The following is a 26,315-nucleotide window of genomic DNA, read 5'->3' on the forward strand; positions in this document are numbered from 1 at the left end:
AGGTGATATCAACTCTATCCGGGGAATTCTTAGAATTGATGAAATATCGGACAGGATCCGTAGTTATTATAAAGTGTTTGGAGGTTGCTAATACTCTTGGCTTAAATGTATAATGACAAATCATTATAGTTTGGTAGAACATCTTGCACTTGGAGGATATTGTTACCTCTCTTCTATTGGAAGCTAACTAGCTATCTTTGCATTACAATCTTCAGTCTCAATACTAATTTTGGTGATGCACAAGCCAAGGCGAAGAATCTTCAAAGATCTCACAGCAAGTTACTTTTGGAACAGGGGTAAGAAATTAAGACCTGTAACTTCAATTTCCAAAAATCTGATAAAAAAGAACTTAATCCCTAGTAGAAGTGTAGAATACAACCCAGTTCCCAAACAACTTTTAACTTCTCAAATGGAGAAAAATTCACAGGCAAGTAGTTAATAGTGGAGTATCTAAGATACAACACCTAAAAAACCAAGATTTTACCCTTCATACTGTAAGTGAATACGTCTAATGACTATGTACTGTTTAAAATAATAATAATAACCACACAATTGTATTTTCTAAAAATATAAGCATCTATCAAAAATTCATCATTTAAATAGATTTAGCGATATATACATTCTTGAGAGGAACCTAAAGACGTAAAATTCTTTAACACCATTGCAATTTCACAATCGACAGGTTGTGTAGACTACAAAGCAGAGCATGCTAGGAAAATCTAGAATACTAGGAAAATCTAGATTTTCTGCTAAGTAGTTGAACTCTTGAACTATGCATAAGAAATACACTGAACGTTTTGAGATTCCAAGACAGTTCTTGCAGCTTCCATGACTACTTGTCCACTGACATAGTGCTTCCGACACACGGGCATGTAGACATCAGCCCCACCAATCAGTTCAGTTTGTGCTTCCTCCGTTTTCCTTAAGGTGAAGAAAGCACGTTTACCGCAAAGTTCACAGCGAGAAGTTAATTTAGTAACAGAATCAGCCAGGGGAATTATATCCAGCACAGAACCAAAGCTCCTCCTGTCAACAATATTTATATTCACCATTAAAAGGATCTTGTTTGAATTTCCAAGTAATGTAATACAATGCAATGTCATTTAACTGCAAAAAAGCTTTTTAAGTAATAAGCAAAAACTCTCACTGCAAAAGAATAGGTGATGATCTAAGCCTTTATATGAACAGTGGTAAATTATAATTAGGTAAGGGGAAAAAAAAAAAAAAAGTCAAGAGATTATAATAATTGGTTGCCTATTTAAATACCTTAAATAATCACCATCTAGTCCAGCAACTATTACTGTTTTGCCATCATTATCAGCAGCTTCACGACAGAAATCATAAAGGTCCTCAAAGAATTGAGCTTCATCAATACCAATCACATCTAACTGTCACCATATACAGGTCAAAACTAAGTATCACTCCTAGTTGTACAGTAAAAAATTAAGAAAGTTAAATGCAATAATGTTACCACAAAACCACTAAATCATTACTCCAACAGTGCACATTTACAAAATAATGGTTACTTTATTTCAAATTGATCCGGCTAATAGTTTTGTAGATTTGAGAAAAATAGTTCTGCATATTTACAGAAGAATGGATAACTGTCAGTTACACATGTATCTCAAATGGTGACATTGAAATACCTTATCATATGCATCAAGACCAAATTTTTGTCTGAATGATGACAAATCTGGTAAGGCCAAGCATGGCAATTTTGCCCCATCATGTGTCACAATTGAATCCAATCCATATCTTGTATCCTTATTCGATTTTATTATTGCCACACTTCTGCATAACAGACATGCAAAATAGAAATAAAAAATCATAGGAATAATTTCAAATATAAGTTTAACATTATTCAGTAAAATCAGGTATTTGAATACTTGCTGCCCTGTATTAGCAAAAAGAAGCAAGGAAATTTTTTTCCAACAGAAGTTTTGGCGTTTTTGTAGTTGGCATGGGTGTGTAGTGAGATGCTTCACATAGTTGAAGTATCTCTTGAAGCAGCAATATCAACTACAGTGATAGCTCCCAAAGTTGCAAATTAGTTAAAATCAAAAGCTTCAGAGACAAATGAAAAAAATCCAAATCTGGTCCTGACACAATATTTTCAGCTTCAATGTAGCAGAACATTAAGAACAGACCTAGATTTAGAGGCAAATAACAAACTTAGTCAAACATAATACGTTTACAAACTTGACTGGGCACAAGATGAGTTCATTATGCAAATAAATTCAATGAAGTTTGACATCAATTACTTCTCATAAATGTTAAGAGATGATATTGAGAATGATAAGTTTTATGATATCCAACATTTCTTGAGAAAAATAATGGGTTTGATTCGAAGTGATACGGATCTTGCAAAAAATGACTTTAGATGTGTATACAGATAAAGAGTGTTAAGGGAGGGGACTGTGTAATTTCTAGAAGGATGAGAACTGAGAAAAGGTTGAGGAAGCAGTAAGGAGGAGTGATTCCATATCTTGCAAAAATGACACATAATTTGAAAGCTTCTGTTTTAATTTTGAAATTCTTTTTATATGATTTAAATTTAGTTTGGGAACTTGAGATAAGCAGAGTAAGAAATGCCAGGAATAAACAGCTGCATTTCTCATATATATCAGATCATACAACCAAGCCTTAATCCCAAAATTTTGGGGTTGAATTCTCATATATCATATCATATCATGCAAAATATTATGCACTTGTCATTGATCATGTACCATATCATACAACAAAAACAACATCCAAGCCATAATCCCAAAATTTTGGGGCTGGCTTCTCATATGTCATATCATATTATGCAAGTTTTTATAAACTTGTCCTTGATCTAGATTGTCTGTGAATTCTAGTATTAGACAAAACATATTTTTACCTGTACACATCATCATAAAACCTGAACAGACTGAACACATAGATGCATCTAAAAGGATCAATATGCATTACAAAATGCAATCTTTGGCATTATCAGGACACTGAACAGATCAGCCTACATGCTTGGCAGTTGGACTGGCTCTATTGTTTCTGTACCAAGTTTATAAACTGAAACTAAATGATTTTCTTTGGCACAGATTTTTTTTTTTTTAATTTATTTTTTAACATTCCTGAAGAATGCAATAAAATAAATAAATGACCCTAATGTCTAATTAGAAAATATCTGGCATGTAACTGATATCCATTGAGGCTCACCCATTAGTGGTCTTCCTGATTCTATAAAATCTATGAAAGCACTAAGGTTTTAGGCATACATCTCTTACTCTCTCAAATGGCCCTGCTTCACAAAGAGAGATAATCACAGGAAATGAGCCTTTTCCATGACATGAGTTAGTTGTCACTTAGATCAGGAACATAACCTGCATCCTTTAAAATGCAAGTCATTTCTCTGATCAACTCATATATCTCCTTAGATTGTTTATGAGATTTATCACCCTTAAAAAGGAATTTGGCCTCATTTTGAACCTCTATTCTGCTATAATCAGGCTCCTTTATGATCCCCAATTCCCTCACCACAGCCCTAACCTCTATAACATTGTCCCAAAACCCAGAGGTGGCATAAGCAATAAGCATTAGACAAGACCACATATTTTCCAGGATTTTTGGGTTTTAATTCAAAAAATTTCTTTGCTGCAAGCTTTACCAAGTACATGTCTCCATGAACCCTACAAGCCCCAAGCAAAGCACCCCACATCACTGAGTGCTCCTTAGAAGGTGTGTCCAGAACAAACTCATACACCTCTTGTAACCGACAGCATGCCCTAAAAGATCAACCATAGCAGCATAATGTTGTCCTCTTGGCTGAATTCCATAATCTTTGGTCATAGATGAAAAATATGCCCAACCCTCATCAACCAAGCCTCCATGGCTGCAAGCAGAAAGAACTGAATGAAAAGTAACATAATTTGGTTTGAGGCCTTCATTTTTCATCCCATGAAAAGATTCCAAAACCTCTACAACTTTTCCATGCTGACCATATTCAGAGATTAAAGCAATCCACGTAACAACATTCCTATTTAAAGACTTGTCAAATACCTGATGCCCATCAGATAAACTATTGCCTGTAAAGTACATGTCCATGAGGGCACTATTGACTACCACATATTCCCTAATTTGACACTTGATCATGACACCATGGGCCTGTTTCTCATGCTTAAGTGTTGCTAAAGTAGCCCAGGATCACTGATGCGGAGGTATACTGATCTGGTATAAAACCAGACTGTCTCATCTTGTAATAAAGATTTAACCCTACTTCTTCAAGCCCCTTTTGCACATAACCTGCAATCATTGCATTCCATGAAACCAAGCTTTTCTCTCGCAAATTATCAAACAGAATGTGAGCAGTTCCTAGATCCCCTGATTTCACATATAACGTCAACAACTTTGTCTTCGAATACTCGTTGGGATCATATCCAACAACAACCATTACTGCATGGGATTCTTTTACCCTTCTTGTACTCTTTTCTGAATATGCATTCCTGCAATAGAAGAGCATAAGTTCCTGGTTCCACTCACACTCCCACAGTGCACAACAGCCCCACAGCTTCCCTTAATCTTCCTGAAACGCAAAGACCCTTTAACATTTTATTGAATTGGAGATAGATCTTGTAAGGCTCAACCTGAAATCTGATCATAGTTGAATTCCATCAATTGAACCAATACATTGTCAAATCTACTCTTTCCTCATTCTAAAAATAATATACGACTGTCAATTCCATCAAACCTTGAGCTTTACAACAATCACAGTACATACATAAGTATGTATATAGTAATGGAAAATTCCATTCAAATAGCCAAATATTCAAATTACCCAATCCACTACTGAACCTAAAGATCATGCATTTGGCACAGAAAATGATACTACCCACCAAAAAAACGCAGCATTTTATCAACAGCCCGCATTAATTCAAGCTCAAATTCAATTATAATAGATACATACATAAATATGTATGTAAAAATGGTAACATTCCATTCAGATAGTCAAATATTCATAGTACCTAATTCACCACTGAACCTAAAGATTACATCTTTGGCACAAAAACAATAGTACCCACCCCAAAAAAAACATATAAATATTTTATCAAAAATCTGCATAAATTCATGCTCAAAATTCAATCATAAAACATACATAAATATGTATTAAAAGGCAGCATAACTCCAATCACATAGCCAAATATTCAAACTACACTTTTCACCTAAGACATTTCATACTTGGCAGAATAACAACACTATCCACCAAAAAAAGCAACAATCTCACAAACAGCCCACTTAAATGTAAGCTCAAATTCAATTATAATACATAAATTTTAAAAGGAAACATTTCCATTCAAAAAGTCAAACTACCCAATTCAGTACTGAACCTGAAAGATCCCATCTTTGACACTAAAACAACACCACACACCAAAGAGAGCTAAAACAATTTCAAGCATGTGTACAACACAAAGAAATAAACTAAAACTATTGAAGGTTACCAAACCTGCCATTGCTGCTCTCAGATTGAATTCTACGAAGAAGGGTGGTGGTTTTTCCGGCGAACATCGGGCCAACGATCACGTGAATCTCTCCGGGAAACTCCGGCGGAAGAGTCGCCGGTTCCATGTGCACATCGCGACTTTGGATTGAATGAATCGAACAAGTGGGAGAAAGGGTTGTGGGTTTTAGGGGAAGGAGAGTTGTTGTGGGGTTGGGATTGCATGGAAAGGACTTGGAGGTGAGGAGGGCAAGATGAGCGGTCTTGGGGAGTTGAAAAGTGAAGGCTGACAACGTTGGAGTTAGGATGGACTTCATTCTCGAAATAGTTAACATGTGTGTGTGGACTGTGGAGTGAGACAGAGAGAGGGGTTTAAGAGCTTAGATTTGGCATGTGTTACTATTTCGTGAGGGTTTTACTTTGGAGGGAAAGAGTAAAGACCCAAACGGGGAGAGAGAGAAAGACAGCGGAGGAAAAGCCCGGAGAAATTTGGGGTGTTTGGTACATGTTTTTAATCAACAATTTTTAATTTTTAAATAATATTATACGTATTTTTACATATTTTTTCACAGATACGTATTTTTACATATGTTTTCAAACAATAATTTTTAGTTTTTAAACAATATTACACGTATTTTTATACATATACTTTTTCACCCATATGTATTTTCACACATGTATTTAAACAACAATTTTTAATTTTTAAGTGCATGTACCAAACACTCCTTTGGGCTTTTTTAAATTGAGAATTATGTTTATGCCCTTGCTATTGAGACACAACATCACGAGTTGAGTTGGGTTCAGGTCAAAACATGATAGTAGATCTCCGATCTTGAAATTCCTGAAAAAATTTTAAACTATCAAAAGAATGTATTTGAATTTTAATCACTCAAATACAAATTTTACTACCAAACACATAGTTTTTTTATTAAAAAAAAAAGGAAAAAAAAAGCTTTTTTTACTAAAAAGATTTAAAAAAAAAAAATTGTTTCCGACATGCTCAAAACAACATAGTTTTAAATAAATAAATAAAAATCGACACCATTTTAAGTTGCGACATGTAAGACTATAGGTTTGTTTGAATAGAACTTATTTTATTGAAAATTGAAAACACTGTAACAAAATAATTTTTAAATGTGTAAATAGTACCGTGGAACCCATTTTTAATGAAAAAAGTTACTGAAAAGTGAAATTTGTGGGTCCTGTACACTGTTCACGAGACCTACTGATGTACTGAAAAGGGTTGGAAAGTCAAATAGTGCGGCTACTGTTTATGAACAATGCATGAATAGTAGCCGCACTATCTCCTAAAACGCGTGCAAAAAAAAAAAAAAAAAAAAAAAAAAAAAAAAAAAAAACGCAAAACTCAAAACGCCAGATGCCAGACGCCAGACGCGTATCCAAACCCCACCTATCTCAATAATAAAAATGAATGTAAGTTCTTCTCAAAAAAGAAAAAAAAAAAGATGAAAGTACTTGAAATTAAAATGTCATATACACGGATACCCCATAAAAAAAAAAAATATATATATATATATATATATATATACAAATTTTCAAATAGTAGACATCTTTGATAAAACAGTAGAACAATTTTTTACACTGAAAGGCTTGGTTCCAGTTTTCCTATTCATTAAACTAGACTCAAGCCATGTCCTCGTCCTCTAAAATATGTAGTCATAATACAGTAGGGTAGTGAGAATTTTTTTCTTGGGAGGCCAACGAGTAAAACTTAATATATTTTTTTCATTTCTCATAAAAATTGCAAAAGGGAAGAAGGGATTTTTTTAAAACCCAATTAGAGGCCATGGCCTCCTTCTGCCTCCCTCTGCTAGTGGTCATAAATAAGAGGTGATTGCCAATTAAATAATAAATAATAATGATGATGATGACGACAACACTGACAATGGAAAGTTGAACATTTCATAGTCAAGACTTTAAGACTTACATTTTTTTTTTTTTTAGACCATTGATTTCTATTAAATCTAATGATCAATGTTAATATATATATATATATATATATATATAAATAATATTTGTGATGTTTATACCTAGTGTAATAATTTTGTTTAACAAGTATTTTAATAAACCAATCATTGAATTAGATCTGCCTTGTTCAACTCTCCAGTCTCCATGCTTGCAAAATATTGAGATGATTGGAGATTAATAGCAATCTCATCATAAAATGTTTTAATTTAAAGTATTTTTTAACTTTAAAATTATATGCAAAACAAGAGTATATGAATCAAATGGTATATATGATCCAATTAACATATATATTAGCGTGCATATTAAGTATAATTTTTTTTAATCTAGTGGAATTTTCAAAATATTAATTTAATAAGAAGTTTCAAATTTTATATGTAGTGAAAGTTTCTTCTTTCTTCTTTTTTTGGGGGGTGTTTAGTAACGAGGTTTTTTGAGAAAATTATCTTTTGCTGCGTATCTCTTAAATAAATTATGAAAATAAGAAAAGTGGGAAAAAGAAAATGTACGAGAGGTTGGCTTACCATAATATAGTGGGGATAGATTTTGTGAGAAGTTGATCTTAGGCAATTAAGGTTTATCATCAAGGGTTGACTAACACAAACTTTTATATTTCAAAAAATAAAATCATCAAACTTTGATATTACAAATACATTTAATTTAATTGGCCAAGAACCTTGTAATTGAAATAATTGACACCTTCTAATTTGTCCATAACATTTACTTCGGAAACTCACAAAAAAGTCAAATTCAATTTAGTTATTCTTTCACTTTCATTACAATGCAACTAGATGTAGAATGAAATGGTGATCAAAACATATATGTATAAAACTTATTAGATGTGGGCAATAGCTGGATTGGGTTGGTAATGAACTGTGTTGGCCCTTCTTTTGGTGAGTTTAGTTAGTTTGATTCAAACTTTCTTCAGCATAGGAAGGCCCACCAAGTAAAGCTCTTTCCCTTTTTTTGGCCGTGCCGTGAAGTAAATTTGTATTGTGTGCTAGTTAAAGAGGTTGGCGAACTATTATGTTCTATAAATTCCATTAGTTTGACTACAAAAAGCAAAGCTTCATAAACTCAACAAGTCGCTTATAGTTATAGAATGCCAACTACTAAGGTTGAGTTTGGATTGTATTGAAAAGGAAAAAAAAAATTGCGTATGACATTTTTTTTATGGGTCTCGTGCACTATTTACAGGACCTGCAACTACGGAAAAACACAAATTTAACTTTAAAACTGGATCCCACAGCACCATTCACACATCTAAAAATTATTTCGTTATAGTGTTTTCAGCAATAAACGGTATATCCAAGCAGATCCTAAGGATTTCCCAAACCTAGGTGTCTATAATGGCGCCCAGACCTCAAAGTAGCTACGCTTGGCTTGTTCTCGTGAAGAAACCTAAGATAAAAGTGATTACCCCTTATTTTTTGTTCAATAATTGATTATCCAGTTTTAGTGAACAGTGATTTCTATCCCTACATAATAGTTTTAAAAATAGAAAGCTGTTGAGAATCAAAGTGACATGTGAACCCCTCTTAAATCATTGTATTGCATGTGATTCAATCATCCATCTGTTTAATCCTATCCATAATGCATTGAGATATCCATTATCCATTATACACACACACACATATTTCCCGTTGAGCTATCCAAATCTACTAATATAAAGCTTGAGCCTTTTTTTTTTTTTTTTTGATAACCACATAAGGTTTGAGTTTAGTTTAGCTTAAAACCATCAATTTTTTTGTCAATTTATTATTATTATAAGCAGTTGGAAATTTTATTGAAACTAACAGAGGAGAAATATGAGAAAGAAGAACACAATTGAGCCCATTAGGGAATTCCTCTTAACAAATCAGAGTCTAAACTACGTACGGTACCAGCCATTTTGGGCTAGAGCATGAGGCATGAGCAGCCTCATTGATTGACTAGCATCCCTTTCTAGCAACTTGTTTGTGTCTACATACAGATGATATTATGCCTAATTGATATTATGCCTAATTTTAGAATGTGTAGTTTCATATACAAATATAATCATTATAATTTCTCAAAAAAAAAAATCATTATAATATCTATTAATAGCTACTATAATTATTGAATTTCTTTTTTAGATTAAAAAAATAAAAGAGAAAAAAAATCATATTTTAATTTATTTTTCAGAAGAAAAATTATATTATATTAAACTCTTCCACGAGTAGTTATAGTTGGAAAAAGGTGACGAACCAAAGTAGAGATGATAGGGGAAAAAAGTACAAAAGAATAAGAGTTATAAACTGAGGAGTCCAAGAAATAGAGAACCGAATAACACATCATCAAAACAACCTAAATGATTATCCAACGAAAACGTCTGAGGTTCTATTGACTCATAATGGACAAATGTCTACAATGAGGACCTAATAAAAAAAGTCCCCCCCCCCCCCCAAAAAAAAAATAATAATAATAGAGATCAGGTATAAAAGATTTAAATAACAGACTATCTATATAAGAGACTTATTGTTATGTGAGAAGAAGTATGCATTCATTAGACTTCTAGATTGATCTATAATTTTTCCCTACATGATAGATGATAGAAGAGCTAGTAGCTAGCCCTTTGCTTGCGGTGACTTGGTAAACTTTGATGGCTAACCTAACAGACAAGCTGGATTAAATTGACTCACTCTAGCTTTGGTGTTGAAGTCTGAAGTCTGAACCCATTAATATCTACGTAAAAAATGGAGAAGATATATACTAGCCTTACTAGGGAATTAATGTGAGCTGACCACGGATAAGGCACGAAGAGACAAAGATGTCTTCCCATCTCTTGCTCACAGCAGGCAGCAATTTCGTTTCCTAAACTTTGCCCAAATGTCTTTACAAGGACATCTTTTTTCAGCATATCTCGGAATAATCATTTTACAGGCCTTATACATATATATATAATTACACAATTTCTTTCTTTCTTTATTTTATTTTATAATATATAGTTTATGAAATTTGTTATGACTTATGATTAAAGCATTATAAAAATAATTGTCCAATGAAAATCATGTTATGCCAATCACTATTTGTCACTTTAACAAACAGTAAAATTTTTTGTATAACATGATTCCATATGAGAGAGAGACAGTGCTGAGAATCCACGATACCATCTTAATTTTACTCTCTCTATTAATTTTATTTTTAAGTTTTCCATTAGATTAGATTATCTTGCATAAAATAATTTGAACCTAATTATGAGATTATAGCCATATCTAAATAATCACGGTTATATATTATAAATAAATAAGCCTGACACGGGGTAGGAGAATAATTCTATTCGATTGGTGATATTTTATTGTGAAATTTTTTTCAAAAAAAATTAAATTAATAAAAAACCATGAGGCGATATGGTCATGGACATAACGTCATGCATGTGCAATTGTGCACAAAATGAAAATATTTGTTGATGCATCTACCTGTTGTATTCCTTTGATGTGTGGATGCACAAGCAAACCCTTCTGTCTTTCACACATTTCCAACTTTTTGTTGATTTTTATATTAAAAAATTATATTAAAAATGTATTTTTGAAATAACCATCTTAACTTATCTGTTCAAACAATTGGCAATCCCTCCATTTAGTGTTATTTTACAATAGTTCCACCTTTTAACTTCAAAAGATTCCCTAAATGCACCATTTAGTTGTCAGATCCTTTCAATAACTTGCTTGGAAGATGGGTTCATCCCTTCCCTCCACATCAAGCAATCATACTATGGATGAATTAAAAAGAATTATTAGAATTAAGTCCATAATTATTAGCAGCACCAAACAATCTAAATCCTTTTTGCTTATTTTGAATTTTGTTACTTCTATAGTTCTATATGTAAAAAGTATATAGTTGAAAAATATTTTTGTCATTAAATAAGGAATTTAAGGTAGAATCTCGCCCATATTTTGTATATATTCTTAGTATGATGTTAAAATATAATAATCATGACATAGATGTAATAATATAAAATCTTATAATATATATATACAAAAACTTTTCTTGTTGGTTTCTTCTACAATATACACAAATAAAATGAAAAGTATAGTCGTGAATTCAAAACATATTATATAAATGCACAACCCTATAACTTTTTTTTAAAAAAAAAACAATAAATTATCAATAAAAAAGCCAAACATTTTCGATCTAAATGAATGATTAAAAAATAAAATAATGGTCTGGTTAATATATGTCCTACATTAATCATCAATTTTAGAAAACATTTTATAAAAAATTGAAAAAAAAATATCATAAAAGTTAATCACTTTTTTCACTTTTCTATAAAAAATTAACATATGCCCTAACGGCAAACCCCATAAAAAAAAAAAAAATATATATATATATATATATTTTAATGCACATGTTGTCCTATATAAATATATATATTTTTTTATAAAATATTATTTTGATTCTTAAATTTTACCAAAAGTCTGTTTTTCATCTCTAAACTTTAAGAAGTTCATTTTTCGTCCTTAAAATATTAAAAAGTTTATATTTCATCCCTAAACCATACCTCACATCCTTAATACGATGGTCACTTTACAAGTATAAATACTTATAAAATGTAGGAGTAAGAGTCGGGGTTCAAGAGTCTAAGAGAGAGTTTCACACATATAAATTAGGCTAAAGTAGAATTTCTATCCAATATATATAAAAAAAAATAAATAAAAAACTCATAGAATACTACAATTTTGTTTGGGTTGGCAATCGAAAAGGACTTAAAAGTCAATGGGTATAAGTGGAAAAAACACAAAATCAGAGGAGAACATAAGAATGATCAGACCAAAGGTCCAATGGCCACCTAATAAACAAAAAAGGAAACATTTTTAATATTTTTGAAATCAAAACGTAAACTTGGGAAGTCACCACCTTCCGTCGTCTCCACCTTTGTAACTTTCTTACACGAGAGAGGATAGATTGCCCAAATATCCCTCTCTCTCTCATTGTGTGCGCTATATATAAATATAATATAATAAACCCATTTCAGATGCTATTTCTTTTTCTCACATATATCTTTCTTCTGTTCTAAGCCATAGCTTTCATCTATATTACACCCACATATTACATATATATAAACCAAGTTGAATAAACCATAATTGAAAAAACAAGTAAAGAGAGAGACAGAGAGGAAGAAAAGAGAGAAAAAGGAGGCCCCTTTTCTTCTTCTTATTGCTATGCCTCTTTTCAGATCTTAGTTTCTGTCAAATTTCCTATCTGGGTCTTCTTCATTTTGTGGTATATGTTTTTCTTTAGCTGCAACTGCTCTGCTTTTTCAGTTTCTTTTATCCAATATAAAAAAATTCTGAATTTTGGATCTTTAACTCATTCAATATTAAATTTACACTCTTTTTCGATTTGGTTTTTGGGAATCCTGGATTTCAGGTCGATCGGTGGATGTTACAAAGTTATTGAATATAATCCAAGAATACCCATTTTCTTATTCAACAAAAAGAGAATCTAAGATTTCTGTGTAAAGGTACAGTTTTTCTTGTTTAATCTGCATTACAATGTTTGTTACATGATGTTTTTTTTGGATGTTGCATTGGATTCCGACTGTGTTTTACTTTGTTTTCAGTAATTTATGTGTTGCTGATTAGATCCGGTGTGTGTTATTTTCTTCCTTTTATTTATTTGTTGAAATTAGTTTGGTTGATTTGGAAGATAAAATTTTGTTGTTATTAATTTTTTTTTTTATTTAAAAAAAGGTGAATATCTTCATACCAATTCGTTTTGTTTTTGAGTGTTGGGAATTTAATTGATGGGCTTGTGGGAAAGCGATTTGCAGAATATGGAAATGGAGCCTGGCAAGCTTTTCATTGGTGGGATATCTTGGGACACAAATGAAGACCGTCTTAGACAGTATTTCCAGTGTTTTGGAGAAGTAGTGGAAGCTGTGATAATGAAGGATCGGGCTACGGGTCGTGCTCGTGGTTTCGGTTTTGTTGTTTTTGTAGACCCTACTGTTGCAGAAAGAGTTGTTATGGAAAAGCATATGATCGATGGGAGAACCGTAAGTTTGTCTGTTTGAATTCATATTTATATTTCTGCTCGCTTTGAGACTTTGCATTTAGAACTATCCTGTTATATTGGTTTCCTATTAGCATTATGAATTGGAGTGTCCACTTCAGATTTATGTTTGTGAGTTTATCATTTAACAATTGGAGAATTGAAGCGTGTTTGAATATTCTTCTGTGCATTGTGATTCAATAAGTGGGATTTTGGAAACAACTTCTTGATGTTTCCAGTGTCCTCTATTGATTTTAAAGCTTAAAGATGTAACCTTTGTGTTTTTTTTTGGTCCCTTCTTTTTAAGGTTTATTTACTGTAGATAGGAATTCCTGAGAAGACAAGGGAATCAAAATGTTGTCACTATTAAGAGCCTTTTGGCCACTTCAGGAAATTCTGGGAAATTGTTTAGTCAGCCGTAAAATGATCTCTAGAGAGATGATTATCAGAATAGCAGTGCTGAAAAAAAAATTTAGATGGAAATTTTTTTCCAAGAAATGCTAAGATTTTAAGAGAGATTCCTTGGGGTGTCAATTTGTTTGGAAGCACAGTTATAGGAACACTAATAGGATGGTGCCAATACTATGACATATGCATGAAGATTGAATCTGTTGAAAATTGAAAAAGGACCTTGGAAGTCTTAAACAAAATTTGGACCAGGGAGAGTGTTCGGTATAAATAATTATTAATATAACTAAAATTATTGTCTAATTATTGTGTTGATGGTTTAATTAGGCCTACAACTGTTCAGTGTTGCTTGCAGATGTGTATGCTTCACTGTCACTTATTCATTCAAGGCTCAGTGGACAATTTGTCGAGTCGCTGAATCATTCTTTGGAACTCTCGGAAGGGTTAGCTTAAGTAATTTGAAATAAAATGATTTAGAAAGAAGATAAGGTTGTTTGTCAATATGCTTTCCATGTTACTCCCACGGGCCTAAGCCTAATCTTCATACTGTTAAAACATCCTAAGTAATGCAAAATCACAATAATTAGCACAAGAAAAAAGTAATGAAGATCAAGATTTTGATTCAGGCTTTATATTCCCTGATACCATTGTTGGCATTTGCAGACACCAAAGTTATTTTCTATTTTTACTCTGAATGATCCAGTTTGAATTGGAATTCAGTTTTTCTCTACATTTCAGGGACTCTTGTTTGCATTGTATAAGTAAGATTTTATTGGTTCAGTTTTCATTCTTTAGCTTTCTATTCTCAGGTTGAAGCAAAAAAAGCTGTCCCTAGAGATGATCAGAACATTCTGAACAGAAACAATAGCAGCATTCAAGGGTCTCCTGGTCCTGCTCGCACAAAGAAGATTTTTGTGGGAGGCTTAGCATCCACTGTCACTGAGAGTGATTTTAAGAAGTACTTTGATCAATTTGGGACAATTACAGATGTGGTGGTGATGTATGACCAAAATACACAAAGGCCTAGAGGATTTGGGTTCATTACATTCGACTCTGAGGAAGCAGTGGAAAATGTGTTGTACAAAACTTTTCATGAACTCAATGGTAAACTGGTTGAAGTTAAACGAGCTGTCCCAAAAGAATTATCTGCAGGGCCAAGTCGGGGCCAATTGAGTGGACATAACTATGGTCTGAGTAGAGTTAGCCTCCTTAATGGTTACAATCAGGGATACAATCCAAGCTCAGTTGGGGGGTATGGACTTAGATTGGATGGTAGATTTAGTCCAGTTACAATTGGTCGTAGTGGATTTCCTCCATTCAGTCCTGGATATGGAACAGGACCAAATATTGAGCCCGGGTTGAGTCCAAACTACGGGGGAAATGCAAACCTCAGTTCTAATCTTGGCTTTGGACAGGGATCAAACCCTTTATATAGTGGAAATTCAAATAGGAATGTTAACCCCATTGGGTATGGTGGGGGCAATGGAGGAAATAATTCAATGTTAAGTTCATCAAGCCGTACACTGTGGGGGAATGGGAGTCTTAATTATGCTACTAATGCCACAAATCCTAGTGCTTTACTAGGCTCTGGAAGTGCAAATTCTAGAATAGGTCCTTTTGACAATATTGGAGCACTTTGGAGTTCCTCTCTTAACTCAGGTATAGGTGGAGGTGCTGGTTCAACCTATGGTAGTGGCAGTCTTAGTTATGGCAGTGGAGAAATCAATTTTGGTTCAGGAGGGGTTGCGTATGGAAGAAACAGTGGAACCAGTGTTGCACCAGCATCATCATATGCTGCATCAAAGGGTAGTTACAATGGGGCTTCTGAAGAAATTTATGAAGGTCTGTTTTATGGGGAGCCTACTTGGCAATCATCATTTTCAGAGCTAGAGGGTTCTGACTCATTTGGTTATGGGTTTGGAAATGCAGCTTCAGATGTTTTAAGTAAAAACTCTGGTGGTTATGTTGGTGGTTATAGTGTTAACAATAGACAATCAAATAGAGGTGAGATCTGTTTCCTTTGAATATAATCCTTATTCCATCCCCCCCTCAATGTTAAATCTTCTGCTTTTTATTATCGGTTTTTAAGGCTTCTTAGCAAAGTTAATTGATAGTGTCAAACCTAGGTTTATTACATTCACAATATAAATGATACTTGTCTTCTCTGAGCATATGCATCAGTCATGGCTTCTGGCTCTATCATGCTGAAGAGTCCTATCAATTGTATAATTTTGTTTATTTTAGGGGCAATTACACTTGACCACCCCAAACTATACCCCCGTTTGCATTTACAACCATGATCTTTTAGAATGCACAATTACCACCCTAAACTATAACTTGTGTTTCACTTTGCACCCTACTGTCAATTGGGTTGTTAACTTATACGGAAAAGTCTTTCACGTGTGACTCACGTGACCTATGCATACGTGGCACCTCATGAAAATATGAATTGCCTCAATCCCTTAAAACAAAGGTTTTGTGGCATTGCAATGATTAGATCTGTTTAACAATTTTTTTTTAAGGGATTGAAGAGAAGCAATTGAATCTTTTCATGTGGTGCCTCATATGCAAAGGTTACATGAGTCGCACGTAGACGTGGCAAAACGGGCGAGTCGTGTCGGGTTCGGGTCGGGTCAATCGGGTTTGCGGGTCAAACGGGTCATGGGTTGAGTCGGGTCGTGAGTCGGGTCGAGTTGACCCGTATTTTTCAAACAATTTTTTTTTTTTGCAAATAGATGCAATCTGTCAATTGTTTATGAGTTCCTTAATTGTGATTAGATTCTCACTAGTGATATTGTTACCAATTACCACTAAACACTTGAATTGATACCCAAATTTGGTGCAACTCTTGTTCCAGCTTTCTAGAAACTAATCTTGGTATAATCTTCAATCTATTTAAAGTAGGAAGAGAAAATGAAGGTGGCAAGTAAAAAATTACAAACTATAATGGAGTACTTAACATATTAAGTAAAAAAGAATAAGTAAATATTTTATAAAAATTACACCTCAATCTCAATCTACTCAACATTGGTAAACGTGGCAAAATGTGCGGGTCGGGTTCAGGTTCAGGTCGGGTCGCAGGTCAAACGAGTCTGACCCGTTTTTCCATGTCTAGTCGCACGCCCGTGACATGCTTTTGGTCCAAGTTAACAACCCAATTGACAATAGGATGCAAAGTGAAGCACGGGTTATAGTTTAGGTGGTAATCATTCATTCTTAAAGTTCAAGGTGGTAAGTGTAAATGGGGTATACTCTAGCGTAGTAAAGTGTAATTTTCCCATAATTTAACTGCCATATATGGTACCGTTCTTTATCTATTATTGGAACATTTAAATTTAGGCCATTTCAGTTGAGCATTAGTTCTGTTAGCTGATGATCTGTTAGCAGAGCATATGCGTTTATCATGTTGGCCAACTGGGTTTGAAAATTTAGCTCAGTTGTTTGTGTGCTGGTCCATATTAGTTAGTGTATGACTATGACATGCACTTCACATCAAATTTGGTCTACTGATGGAAAGTATATATATTACACCCTCTCAGCCAACCACCCATCTATTCACTGAATGTCAATCACAAGTTACCTATTATACACCATCAATTATTAATCTGATTTGAAAAAGATTATTTGTGTTATTCAATGCTTTTCGGTGGTATTTACATGCTTTTGATCAATATTGATACAGGAATTGCTGCCTAGGAAGATTATGATATGGATGTCCAAATTATTGTAGGTGAAGTGTAATTGGTGAAGGTAAAGTACCGTGAACCTTCGTACATTTTCCTTGTTGAGATACAGTATACAAAAAATTGTGATTAGAGCTAATTGGTTCACCTGTATTGAAGAACTCTTCATATAGAGCAGATACAAGGGATTTCTTTTCAGTTTGAGGTTGGGTTTATATAGGTTTCTTCCTTGGAATTTGTTTGAAATGTATAATCAGATTTTTGAGTTTATACAGATTTATTGTATCATGCATCTATGTTGACACAGCCATACAGAAACAAGCAAGAATTTTTTTTCCCACTTTTCTTTTTCTGCTGTAATATCCAGCAAAATTGCTGTTTCTTGTCTTTTGGCATGTTGTTTCCATGCAAGTTTTCCTTAACAACTTTAAGCTTCATTAATGGAGAATGCCGCTCCTCTTGCTTTATTCATAGTATCATTTTAACAGCGTATTATTCTCTATAAGGATGTGGATGCTTTTATGGAAACCATGGAGGTCATATTGTTGAGATTTGGTAGGGTGCAAAAGTTAGAAAATTACTAGTTGTTGAGGGAGGTTTTGATTAATTATCCCTGAATGCATGCCAAGGTCACCCATATTGTTGACTTTTTTTTTTTTGAGAAACACCCATATTGTTGACTTGGTTTCTAGTGATTGTGGTTAGTACATCTGAAATGAAAGATGCTTGGATATTTTACAAAATTTACTACATAGAGCTTACAAAATGATGCAACACCAATCACCAAAAAAAAAAAAAAAAATTGTAACACTCATTAATCAGGTAATTGGAGCTCATTGCATACATTGTCACGTTAGGTTATTATTATTATTATTAATTTAAAAAAAATTAAAGAAAGTTAGTTGGTAAGATTTATGTAGTACATTTACATTTTTCTTGTGAAAGTGTCCCTACCATTTTTCTTTAAAACTTAGGCCAGTGTTAAGGGGTAGACATGTGCCACGTTGGCAATTAGAGAAATCGATGATGGTTATGGGAATTGTAGGATATTATATTCTAAAGTTTTTAGGGTAATTTTACTAGAGTAATTGTACGGATATAACAAATTTTATAAAAACAAAGTTTGACAAAGTGGTATCCATCACAAAATTATTTTCCTGGCTTATCAAGTTAAAAAAAAAAAAAGTTTGGTAAAAAAATTGTATATAGAAAAGAAAAAAATCGAAACTACTTTTTCTTTAGACATAAAAAAGTGATGTAAGGGATATTACAAATTCAACAATGTTATAGTATATCGAATTCACAACTTGTTAATGTGGCAAATTGTGATTAGTGCAATATCGCGTTCACATGGATTATTTCTAACACCACTTTCATTGTACTTTAATCACAATCTAATATCTTAGCAGTTGTGAAATTTATTATGATATTATGTCCTTATGGTTATGAAAATTTGGTATATAATTCTTAGTTTTTACAAACTAATGTAAACTTTGATTATATACATATATAACCAAAGTTTACATTAGTTGTAAAAACTAAACGATTTTTTTATTATAAAGACAAAGTTTAACTATAAAATTAGTTGTAGCGTAAAACTATAACTTTACTTAATATCTTTTTATTGAATGTGAATTTTGATAAATCCACCATTTAATTACATATTCTTCATATATCTTTTATACTTGCAAAATTTCTAGAAAATTAAAGATCAATAGCTAGTCATCAATAAATTGTTTAAATTGCAAGTTTTTGTAATTTAAAATTATACATAAAATATAAGCTTATAGATTATATAGTAAATAATATCAAATTGACTCAAAATTTGATTTGTGTATTAAGAGTGCAAAGAACATATAATTCAACGGTTAGATTTTCAAAATATATAATAATATTTATTTTATTAAGTAAAGTTGTAGTCTTAGGTACAACCAATTTTGTAGCTAAACTTTCTTCTTATTATAATATTGATATGTCATTAATTATATTCACTAGCACGTCAATTTGTAAACCTTTTAGAGTAAATTAGTAGTAGCTATAACATTTTCTAGGTGCAATACAATCAAACCCAACTTATTTTTATGATTTTAATATGATCAAAATAAACTAGAACACAATTTCCCTTCAAATCAATTTATTAACTTAAACTAAAATAGGTTAAGTTGTGCCCCTTATTCACATAGAATAGATCATAAAAGATGACATATGCATGAAAGTGGCCAATGCATGATTCCTTTCATGAGTCCTAAGGTTTTGCAAGTGGCCCACCCACTTGACTTGGCAAGATCTATGCTTTGGGGTCATGCAAAAAACCCAAATAGTCTTTAATCATACCTTCCAAACCATACTCCCATTAATCTTCATTTAAATTGCATGAGCTTGGGGTGACATTAAAAGAATAAAGAATGTTAGAAAATGTGTGTAATGGGCCCAGAAAGGGTTAGGCTTTGCTTTGCATTGGGCTTTAACGATATTCGCAAAAATAGCTATCAACACCTAATTAATGATCAAATGACTTATTTAAATGATTTAATAAGTCATGATATTTAATATATGTGAATAATATTACAAGCCATCATAAAATGGATTGGAAGAGATTTTTCTAAACTAATTTAAAGAAAAATTTACAAGCTTAATTAATAAAATAAATAAAAAATAAAATAAAAAAGGAAGCTAGAAGATAAACTTTTAAGTTTTAACCAACATTGGTATCATAAGAAGATTTTAAGGGCAGCCAACCACATTCCGTGTAGACCATTGTTTACACTGTAATCCTATTTTTTGTGTTAGAAAATGAATCAATTTGGCAAAAATGTTAAACTGACCCTTTAACTTTCAGTTTTTTTCATTTTAGTCCTCTGACTTTCAGTTTTGTCATTTCAGTCTTCTAACTTTCAATTGTTGTCAATTTGGTATTTCCGTTAAACTCCAATTATGTTCTACCGTTAATTGAGCCAAAACTATGCCGTTTTGGATTTTTTTTCTTTTTTAAATAAATTTCAGAATTTAAAGAAAATTAAAAAAAAAAAAAACATTTATGTGATGAAAACCCAGTTCGAAACTGCAACCAACACTGCTAAAACCTCGGTGGAGTTGAAGTTGAGGACATGGGTTTTCTTTTGCGGGGACCATGCGCTAAGGCTGAGGTTAATGTCAGCGCGGCGGAGCACGGCGCGGAAGCTGATGGTGGCGGCAAAGACTATAAGGAGGAGAGTGCTAAATAGAGGGCGGACGAAGCATTTTTGTGGGTGTGGCAGTTTCATGGGTTTTGCTGAAGACAGGATGTTGAAAGATTGAATCTTGGGTCAGGGTCAGATCCATTGTCTTCTTCAGTTTTAGGAGTGTTCTTGGACATTGGAAGAGATGGGATGTTGAAAGATTGAATCTTGGCATGAAATGGTGGAAAGAAAGCTGAAACTTTTTTGTGAGAGATTGTTGAGTAGCTAGTTTCCTGAAAGTGGTAGTGGGAGTTTTGTTGTTGTTGTGTATTGGGTTTACAATGTGGTGGATTTGGTTTGAGTTTGAGAAGTATGTAGGAAATTTTTTTTGGTCAACAGAGGATATATCATTAAACTTAGGAAATAATAAGTCTATTACAACATAAACAAGCTATATCAGCAACTAAAATATTTTCCACCACAGGCGGTGGATACAAAAAGATAACAAAAGAGTCTAAGCTACTAGCACCAAGCTTGGCCAACGCATCAGCACATTGATTGGCCTCCCTATAGATGTGAACTATCTGCTTGTTGGGAATCTCTCTCACCAGGTTCCTGCAATCAGTAAGCAATGGCTCCATTAACAAGTTGGCAATATTATTGTTCATAAACAAAACAACACTTAAGGCATCCAACTCAATGATCAGATTATTTATCCCCATCTCCTTAGCTATTAAAAGGCCATCCCTTAGGGCCCACAGCTCTGCCATACAACTGTTAGTGCACCCAAGAGACCTTGCATAGCCTTTCAACCAATGCCCATCATGGTCCCTGATAACACCGGCTCCACCTGCACGTCCAGTATTACCAAGAGCAGACCCATCTGAATTAAGCTTCGCCCATCCCATTGGAGGCTTCTCCCAGCCCACTGCAATAACAGATTTAGCTTTAGGCAGCTTAGCATTCAACCCAACAGAGAAAAATTCAGCACTATCTTTAATGCTTTTCTTGAAGCATGACCGATCCACCTTGCCTGTCCTAAAAATAAAATTATTTCTATGCAACCATAAATTCCACACTCCCATGGGAAACAAAATCTTCCTAGGAATGCCCATCCATCTGGATTTGATATCAGATTTACAACTGGCTTCAAGCCATTCACTAATCAGTAAGTTGAAGGTATCCCTCATACAATTCGGGAATTGAAGTTGCTGCCAAAAATCCCGAGCATACTCACAGCCCCTTAAAAGATGGTCAATTGTTTCAATACTTTGATGACATGAACTGCATATGGGATCAAGACTTAAACCCCTTGAACCCAAAACTTCCCTGGTAGGCACACTGTTATGAAGACGAAGACAAAGCCAAAGGAAAAATTAAATCTTAGGAAAAGCTTCAACCTTCCACACCCAAGCCACCGAAACAATAGCAAGGTTCAAAGGGTTTAAACCCCTTGCCAAAAGATAAGCATATTTCAATGAGAAGAAACCATTCTTGGAGAAAGCCCATTGGAGAGTATCCTCTGCCTCCTGATTACAAGGTAACGGAGTTGCTTTAATGGCATTGAGGATATGATCAGGCAATTCAAAGGATAGGCAGTGGGCTTGCCATTCATAATTATGATCAAAACATTACTTCACAGTAATAGAATCTTCATCACGGTTCAAAGGCCCTTCAATAAGAGATCTCAAAGCGCCCATTGGAAGCCAAAAATCAGCCCAAACCTTCACTGTCTCTCCATTCTTCACAGACCATTTTAGCCCCTATACATAAACTGGGCCACCCTTCTTACACGCCGCCCAACAACTAGAGCAAGGGAGTTTTTTTCCTTCTTCAGTCATTCTACTAGGGGAAAGGTATTTGGCTACAAGCATTTTTGCCCAAGGAGCCTCCTTTTCACAAGCTAGCCTCCAACAAAGCTTAGCTAACAAAGCATTATTTCTGTCCTTCATCTTATGCAACCCCAAACCACCAAGCTCTTTAGGAAGTATCACCTTGTCCCATCTAACCAAATGCAACCTCCTTTTTTCTTCAATTGAACCCCATAAAAAATCCCTTATTAGCTTATCTACTTGATCACAAACCTTAGCAGGAGGAGATTGGCATTGCATATAATACTCTGCTATAGGAGCCGCAGCAGCTTTAACAAGCACCAATCTACCAACCTTCGACAATAATTTTGATCTCCAACCAGCCAGCTTACTTTGTATTTTATTAACCACAAAGTTATACGCATTACCCACTCTACCTTGGTGAATGATGGAAAAACCAAGGTATTTACCTAAGTTGTTGGTTTCGGCAATCCCCAACCTTCTACAAATGCCTCTCCTCCTCCTGCAAGATACATTAGGAGAAAACAGAATCTTCAATTTGGCAAGATTAACTTTCTACCCAGCAAGGTTGAAGAAATTATCCAATACTTCAATAATAGTTTCACAATTTTTTCTGTCTGCCTTTGCAAAAAGCATCAAGTTGTCAGAAAAAAAAAACATGGGAAAAGCTCGGCCCACTTCTAGATGCCCTAACCTTATCCCATCTCCTAACTTCACACATACTAGTAATTTGGGCTCCAAGGAATTCCATGCATAGAAGAAATAAATAGGGAGACATAGGGTCCCCCTGCCTTATTCCTCTCGAGGGTTGAAAAGAATCCAGCTTACTTCCATTGAACAATAGAGTTGTGGTAGTAGTAGACACACAGCTCATGATCAACTTTATCATACTCCGGAAACCCAAAATGCTCAAGCACCATTTTGATAAATGACCACTCTAAGCGATCGTATGCCTTTTCAAGGTCAATTTTTATAACCATAGACCCCGTCCTCCCCTTCCTTTTCCTAAAGGAGTAAATTAATTCTTGGGCAATTATGACATTATCTGTGCCCCTTCTCCCTTCAAGGAAAGCTGCCTGCATTGGGGAAATTAAAGATGGCAACAAAGGGCGTAGCCTCAAAACAATGATTTTTGAAATAATCTTGTAGATCGTGTTGCATAAACTTATGGGTCTATACTGACTGACAGTTTCAGGACCGGGTTGCTTAGGGATTAGGGCAACAAGGGTTTGATTAAGAAACTCAGGAACCTTTTGCCTTAGAAACACCTCCTTGATCTCCCTCTTCACCGAATCACCCACCACTAGCCAAAATCTTTGGAAAAATCCAGCATGTAGCCCATCAACACCTGGAGCTTTGTAAGGCTTCATTGATTTGAGAGCATTCCAAATTTCCCCATCCGATGGAATATTGGTCATGCTACCAGCTTCCTCTTGACTAAGCTTAGCACACCAATCCGAACTCCATTGAGGGGTAACAGGACAAAAAACTTGCTCTGACTTATACAGCTTCTTGAAACTTGAGTTAAAAATCTCTTTAACTTCCTCTAAACTGTGACACCATTCGCCCTCATTATTTTGAACACATGTGATTCTATTCTTACTTCTCCTATTAAGCACAAAGATATGAAAATAAGATGTGTTTCTCTCCCCTGAAATAATCCAATTAGTTCTGGATTTCATAGCCCACAGCTCTTCTTCAATTTGGAGAATTAAATTATACTCCTCAGTCAGCTGCTTTTGGAGATTGATCAAAAAACTATTTGGGCAGACAATTAAAGCTCTTTGCGCACCTAGCAGCCTAGCCAAAATCTTCTTCTTTCTTAAGAAAACATTTCCAATGACTTCTCTATTCCATCTTTGAGCTTTGGTCTTGAAGTTAGAAATAGCCTCAGCTAGATTGCCCTCCCTTCCAGCTCAAGCATCCCTCACAACAACCGGAAATTCACTATGACTCAGCCAAATAGTCTGAAATCTAAATGGCCTGTCAGCATTAGAACCCAAAAAAGGATACAAGTTCAATAATAGGGGGCAGTGATCTGAGTTAATTCTAGCTAAATGGGTTACATTAGCTTCCGGATAAAATTCCTTTCAACCCGGATTAACCCAGCATCTGTCTAGTCTGCACTGGATTAAATTACCCAACTCCCTCTTATTTGTCCAAATATACTTTGGACCTGTAACCCAAGATCCATCATACTGCAATCATCCATACATTCCTTAATAGCTCTAACCCTTCTTTGGCAAATAGGATTCCCCTCATACTTCTCATCAGCAGATAGAACTTCATTAAAATCGCCCATGAGGGCCCAAGGTAGATCATGCATATTAGCTAGCATCCTAAGATTATTACACAATATGCACCGTTCCTTAAATCTAGGACTTGCATAAATAGCACTAATTAACCAGCTTAAAGACTGAGATCTTACCTAAATCAATGCATGAATCTCTTGCTCAGTAGCTGCCAGGACATCAACATGAACTAAATCTGATCTCCAGAGCATCCGAATTCCTCCTGCAAACCCAATTGTATCCACCATCGCATACCCATCAAAAGGGAGAGCCTCAATAATTTCATTAGCCCTAGCACCACTCATCCTAGTTTCTGTGATCACCATTAGAATCAGTGAATGCCAATCCACCAAGTCCATAACCATCTTTCTGAATTGGGGTTTCATAGCACCCCTGCAGTTCTAAATCAGGATATTCATAATTTTATATGTAGAAGAGGAAGCATCGAAACCAAACAAAGAAGAAGAATCTTTAGTGTCTCTCAACCTCCATACCTCCAACAACTCCTTCCTCAACTCCCATATCCCCCGGAATAGAGTCACCGAATGCTTGATTATCCCCAACTCTTCCTGAGTTACCTTGATTAGGATCGTGCCATTCATCTTTGACTCGGCAAATTGAATCATTTTCACTCCGCGCAGATTGCCCATCAACGAGCATTCCACTGGGTTGGTTTGCAAAACCTTCCTTACTATGATCCTTGGCTCCGTCCATCTCGCTTCCGACTTTGATAAAAAATTTTCCGAGTTTCGCATGACGGATCCTGTGGCTAATGGCCCTGAGCTTGTCACCGGAGGCACTGGAATTGGTGGTCGGTCCATCAAGAACCTCCACCACGGGTTCGGAGTCATGATCCATGCTTCGTCTTTCATCGGTAGATAGCCCAGCTGCTTGCTTCTCTCCGTTAACGGGAACAGATTCTTCCACGCCACCATCAGATCAGTCTCGAACCAGCCCCACACTTTTGTTGGATCTTGCTTTATCCAACGTATTGTTTCTTCGCCCACTAGAATCACTTTTCCTTTGTAATAAATCGCCCATTTCTCTTTGACTTCCATTGTTACTGCTAGAATGCTCAGATACAGAGCTCTCTTTCTCCATTGAGATGAGTTTCTCTTTTGGGTGAACTTTTAGATTAAAAGAGCTTGAAAGGAAAAATGGGCCTTGCTGTGCTTTAGACCTAAATACAAATAACCCACTCTTATTGCTCGGGCCCACCCCATTGGACGGCAAGCTAACTAAATTAGTTGCTTTCTTGTTCATTTTGGCGTGCACGCCCTTGTCCTTAGCACTCTTCCCAAGTTTTGGTTTGCTGAGAATGGACATTGCCATCACGTTGGTCTCCCTCTGTGACACGACATTTTGCGTGTGCAGAGCTTTTCTTTTACCACTCTTACTATTCTGCCCTACCACACTAGGCTTAGCTGTGGTATCTAAGGACGTTTGTGTCAGCTGTTCCTTAGCCGTTTGATTCATCA

General features: G+C 34.7%; 3 protein-coding genes across 4 annotated transcripts; 1 reads left to right on the top strand and 2 right to left on the bottom strand.

Moving 5' to 3' along the window:
* Positions 1-566: 566 nt before the first annotated feature.
* On the bottom strand, positions 567-5,897 carry LOC115989270 (thymidine kinase a-like). The gene is made up of 4 exons (XM_031112940.1): positions 5,474-5,897; positions 1,647-1,791; positions 1,267-1,388; positions 567-1,026 (listed from the first exon to the last, which is right to left on the bottom strand). The coding sequence occupies exons 1-4, from the start codon at positions 5,800-5,802 to the stop codon at positions 771-773; spliced, it is 852 nt and encodes a 283-aa protein (XP_030968800.1). The 5' UTR covers positions 5,803-5,897; the 3' UTR covers positions 567-770.
* Positions 5,898-12,414: 6,517 nt separating this feature from the next.
* Positions 12,415-17,943, top strand: LOC115988449 (heterogeneous nuclear ribonucleoprotein 1-like). Of its 2 annotated transcripts, XM_031112021.1 has the most exons (6): positions 12,537-12,694; positions 12,842-12,935; positions 13,035-13,063; positions 13,245-13,469; positions 14,683-15,877; positions 17,556-17,943. In XM_031112021.1, the coding sequence occupies exons 4-6, from the start codon at positions 13,248-13,250 to the stop codon at positions 17,567-17,569; spliced, it is 1,431 nt and encodes a 476-aa protein (XP_030967881.1). In that variant the 5' UTR covers positions 12,537-12,694; positions 12,842-12,935; positions 13,035-13,063; positions 13,245-13,247; the 3' UTR covers positions 17,570-17,943. The 2 variants fall into 2 exon arrangements, with proteins under 2 accessions (XP_030967880.1, XP_030967881.1); XM_031112020.1 differs by lacking the exon at positions 13,035-13,063 and having other exon boundaries at positions 12,415-12,694.
* Positions 17,944-21,130: 3,187 nt separating this feature from the next.
* LOC115991018 lies at positions 21,131-24,872 on the bottom strand. The gene is made up of 5 exons (XM_031114774.1): positions 24,687-24,872; positions 23,375-24,279; positions 22,583-23,048; positions 22,350-22,456; positions 21,131-22,055 (listed from the first exon to the last, which is right to left on the bottom strand). Exons 1-5 carry the CDS (start codon positions 24,870-24,872, stop codon positions 21,131-21,133), a joined length of 2,589 nt encoding a protein of 862 aa, XP_030970634.1.
* Positions 24,873-26,315: the final 1,443 nt, after the last annotated feature.

The sequence above is a fragment of the Quercus lobata genome, chromosome 5 (assembly GCF_001633185.2).
Source record: "Quercus lobata isolate SW786 chromosome 5, ValleyOak3.0 Primary Assembly, whole genome shotgun sequence".
NCBI lineage: Eukaryota > Viridiplantae > Streptophyta > Magnoliopsida > Fagales > Fagaceae > Quercus > Quercus lobata.

What these genes read in the sequence shown, in the direction of transcription:
- LOC115989270 (XM_031112940.1), bottom strand. Translation starts at nt 5,802, where the DNA reads ATGTTAACTATTTCGAGAATGAAGTCCATCCTAACTCCAACGTTGTCA. An exon ending in TCTGAGAGCAGCAATGGCAG is followed by an intron (nt 1,792 to 5,473) that starts GTTTGGTAACCT and finishes TCTGTTATGCAG; the next exon opens with AAGTGTGGCAATAATAAAAT. An exon ending in CTAGATGGTGATTATTTAAG is followed by an intron (nt 1,027 to 1,266) that starts GTATTTAAATAG and finishes TATTGTTGACAG; the next exon opens with GAGGAGCTTTGGTTCTGTGC.
- LOC115988449 (XM_031112020.1), top strand. Translation starts at nt 13,248, where the DNA reads ATGGAAATGGAGCCTGGCAAGCTTTTCATTGGTGGGATATCTTGGGAC. An exon ending in ATATGATCGATGGGAGAACC is followed by an intron (nt 13,470 to 14,682) that starts GTAAGTTTGTCT and finishes TTCTATTCTCAG; the next exon opens with GTTGAAGCAAAAAAAGCTGT.
- LOC115991018 (XM_031114774.1), bottom strand. Translation starts at nt 24,872, where the DNA reads ATGCATGATCTACCTTGGGCCCTCATGGGCGATTTTAATGAAGTTCTA. An exon ending in AACTCTATTGTTCAATGGAA is followed by an intron (nt 23,049 to 23,374) that starts GTAAGCTGGATT and finishes TGTATCTTGCAG; the next exon opens with GAGGAGGAGAGGCATTTGTA. An exon ending in GAAGATTCTATTACTGTGAA is followed by an intron (nt 22,056 to 22,349) that starts GTAATGTTTTGA and finishes TCTTCATAACAG; the next exon opens with TGTGCCTACCAGGGAAGTTT.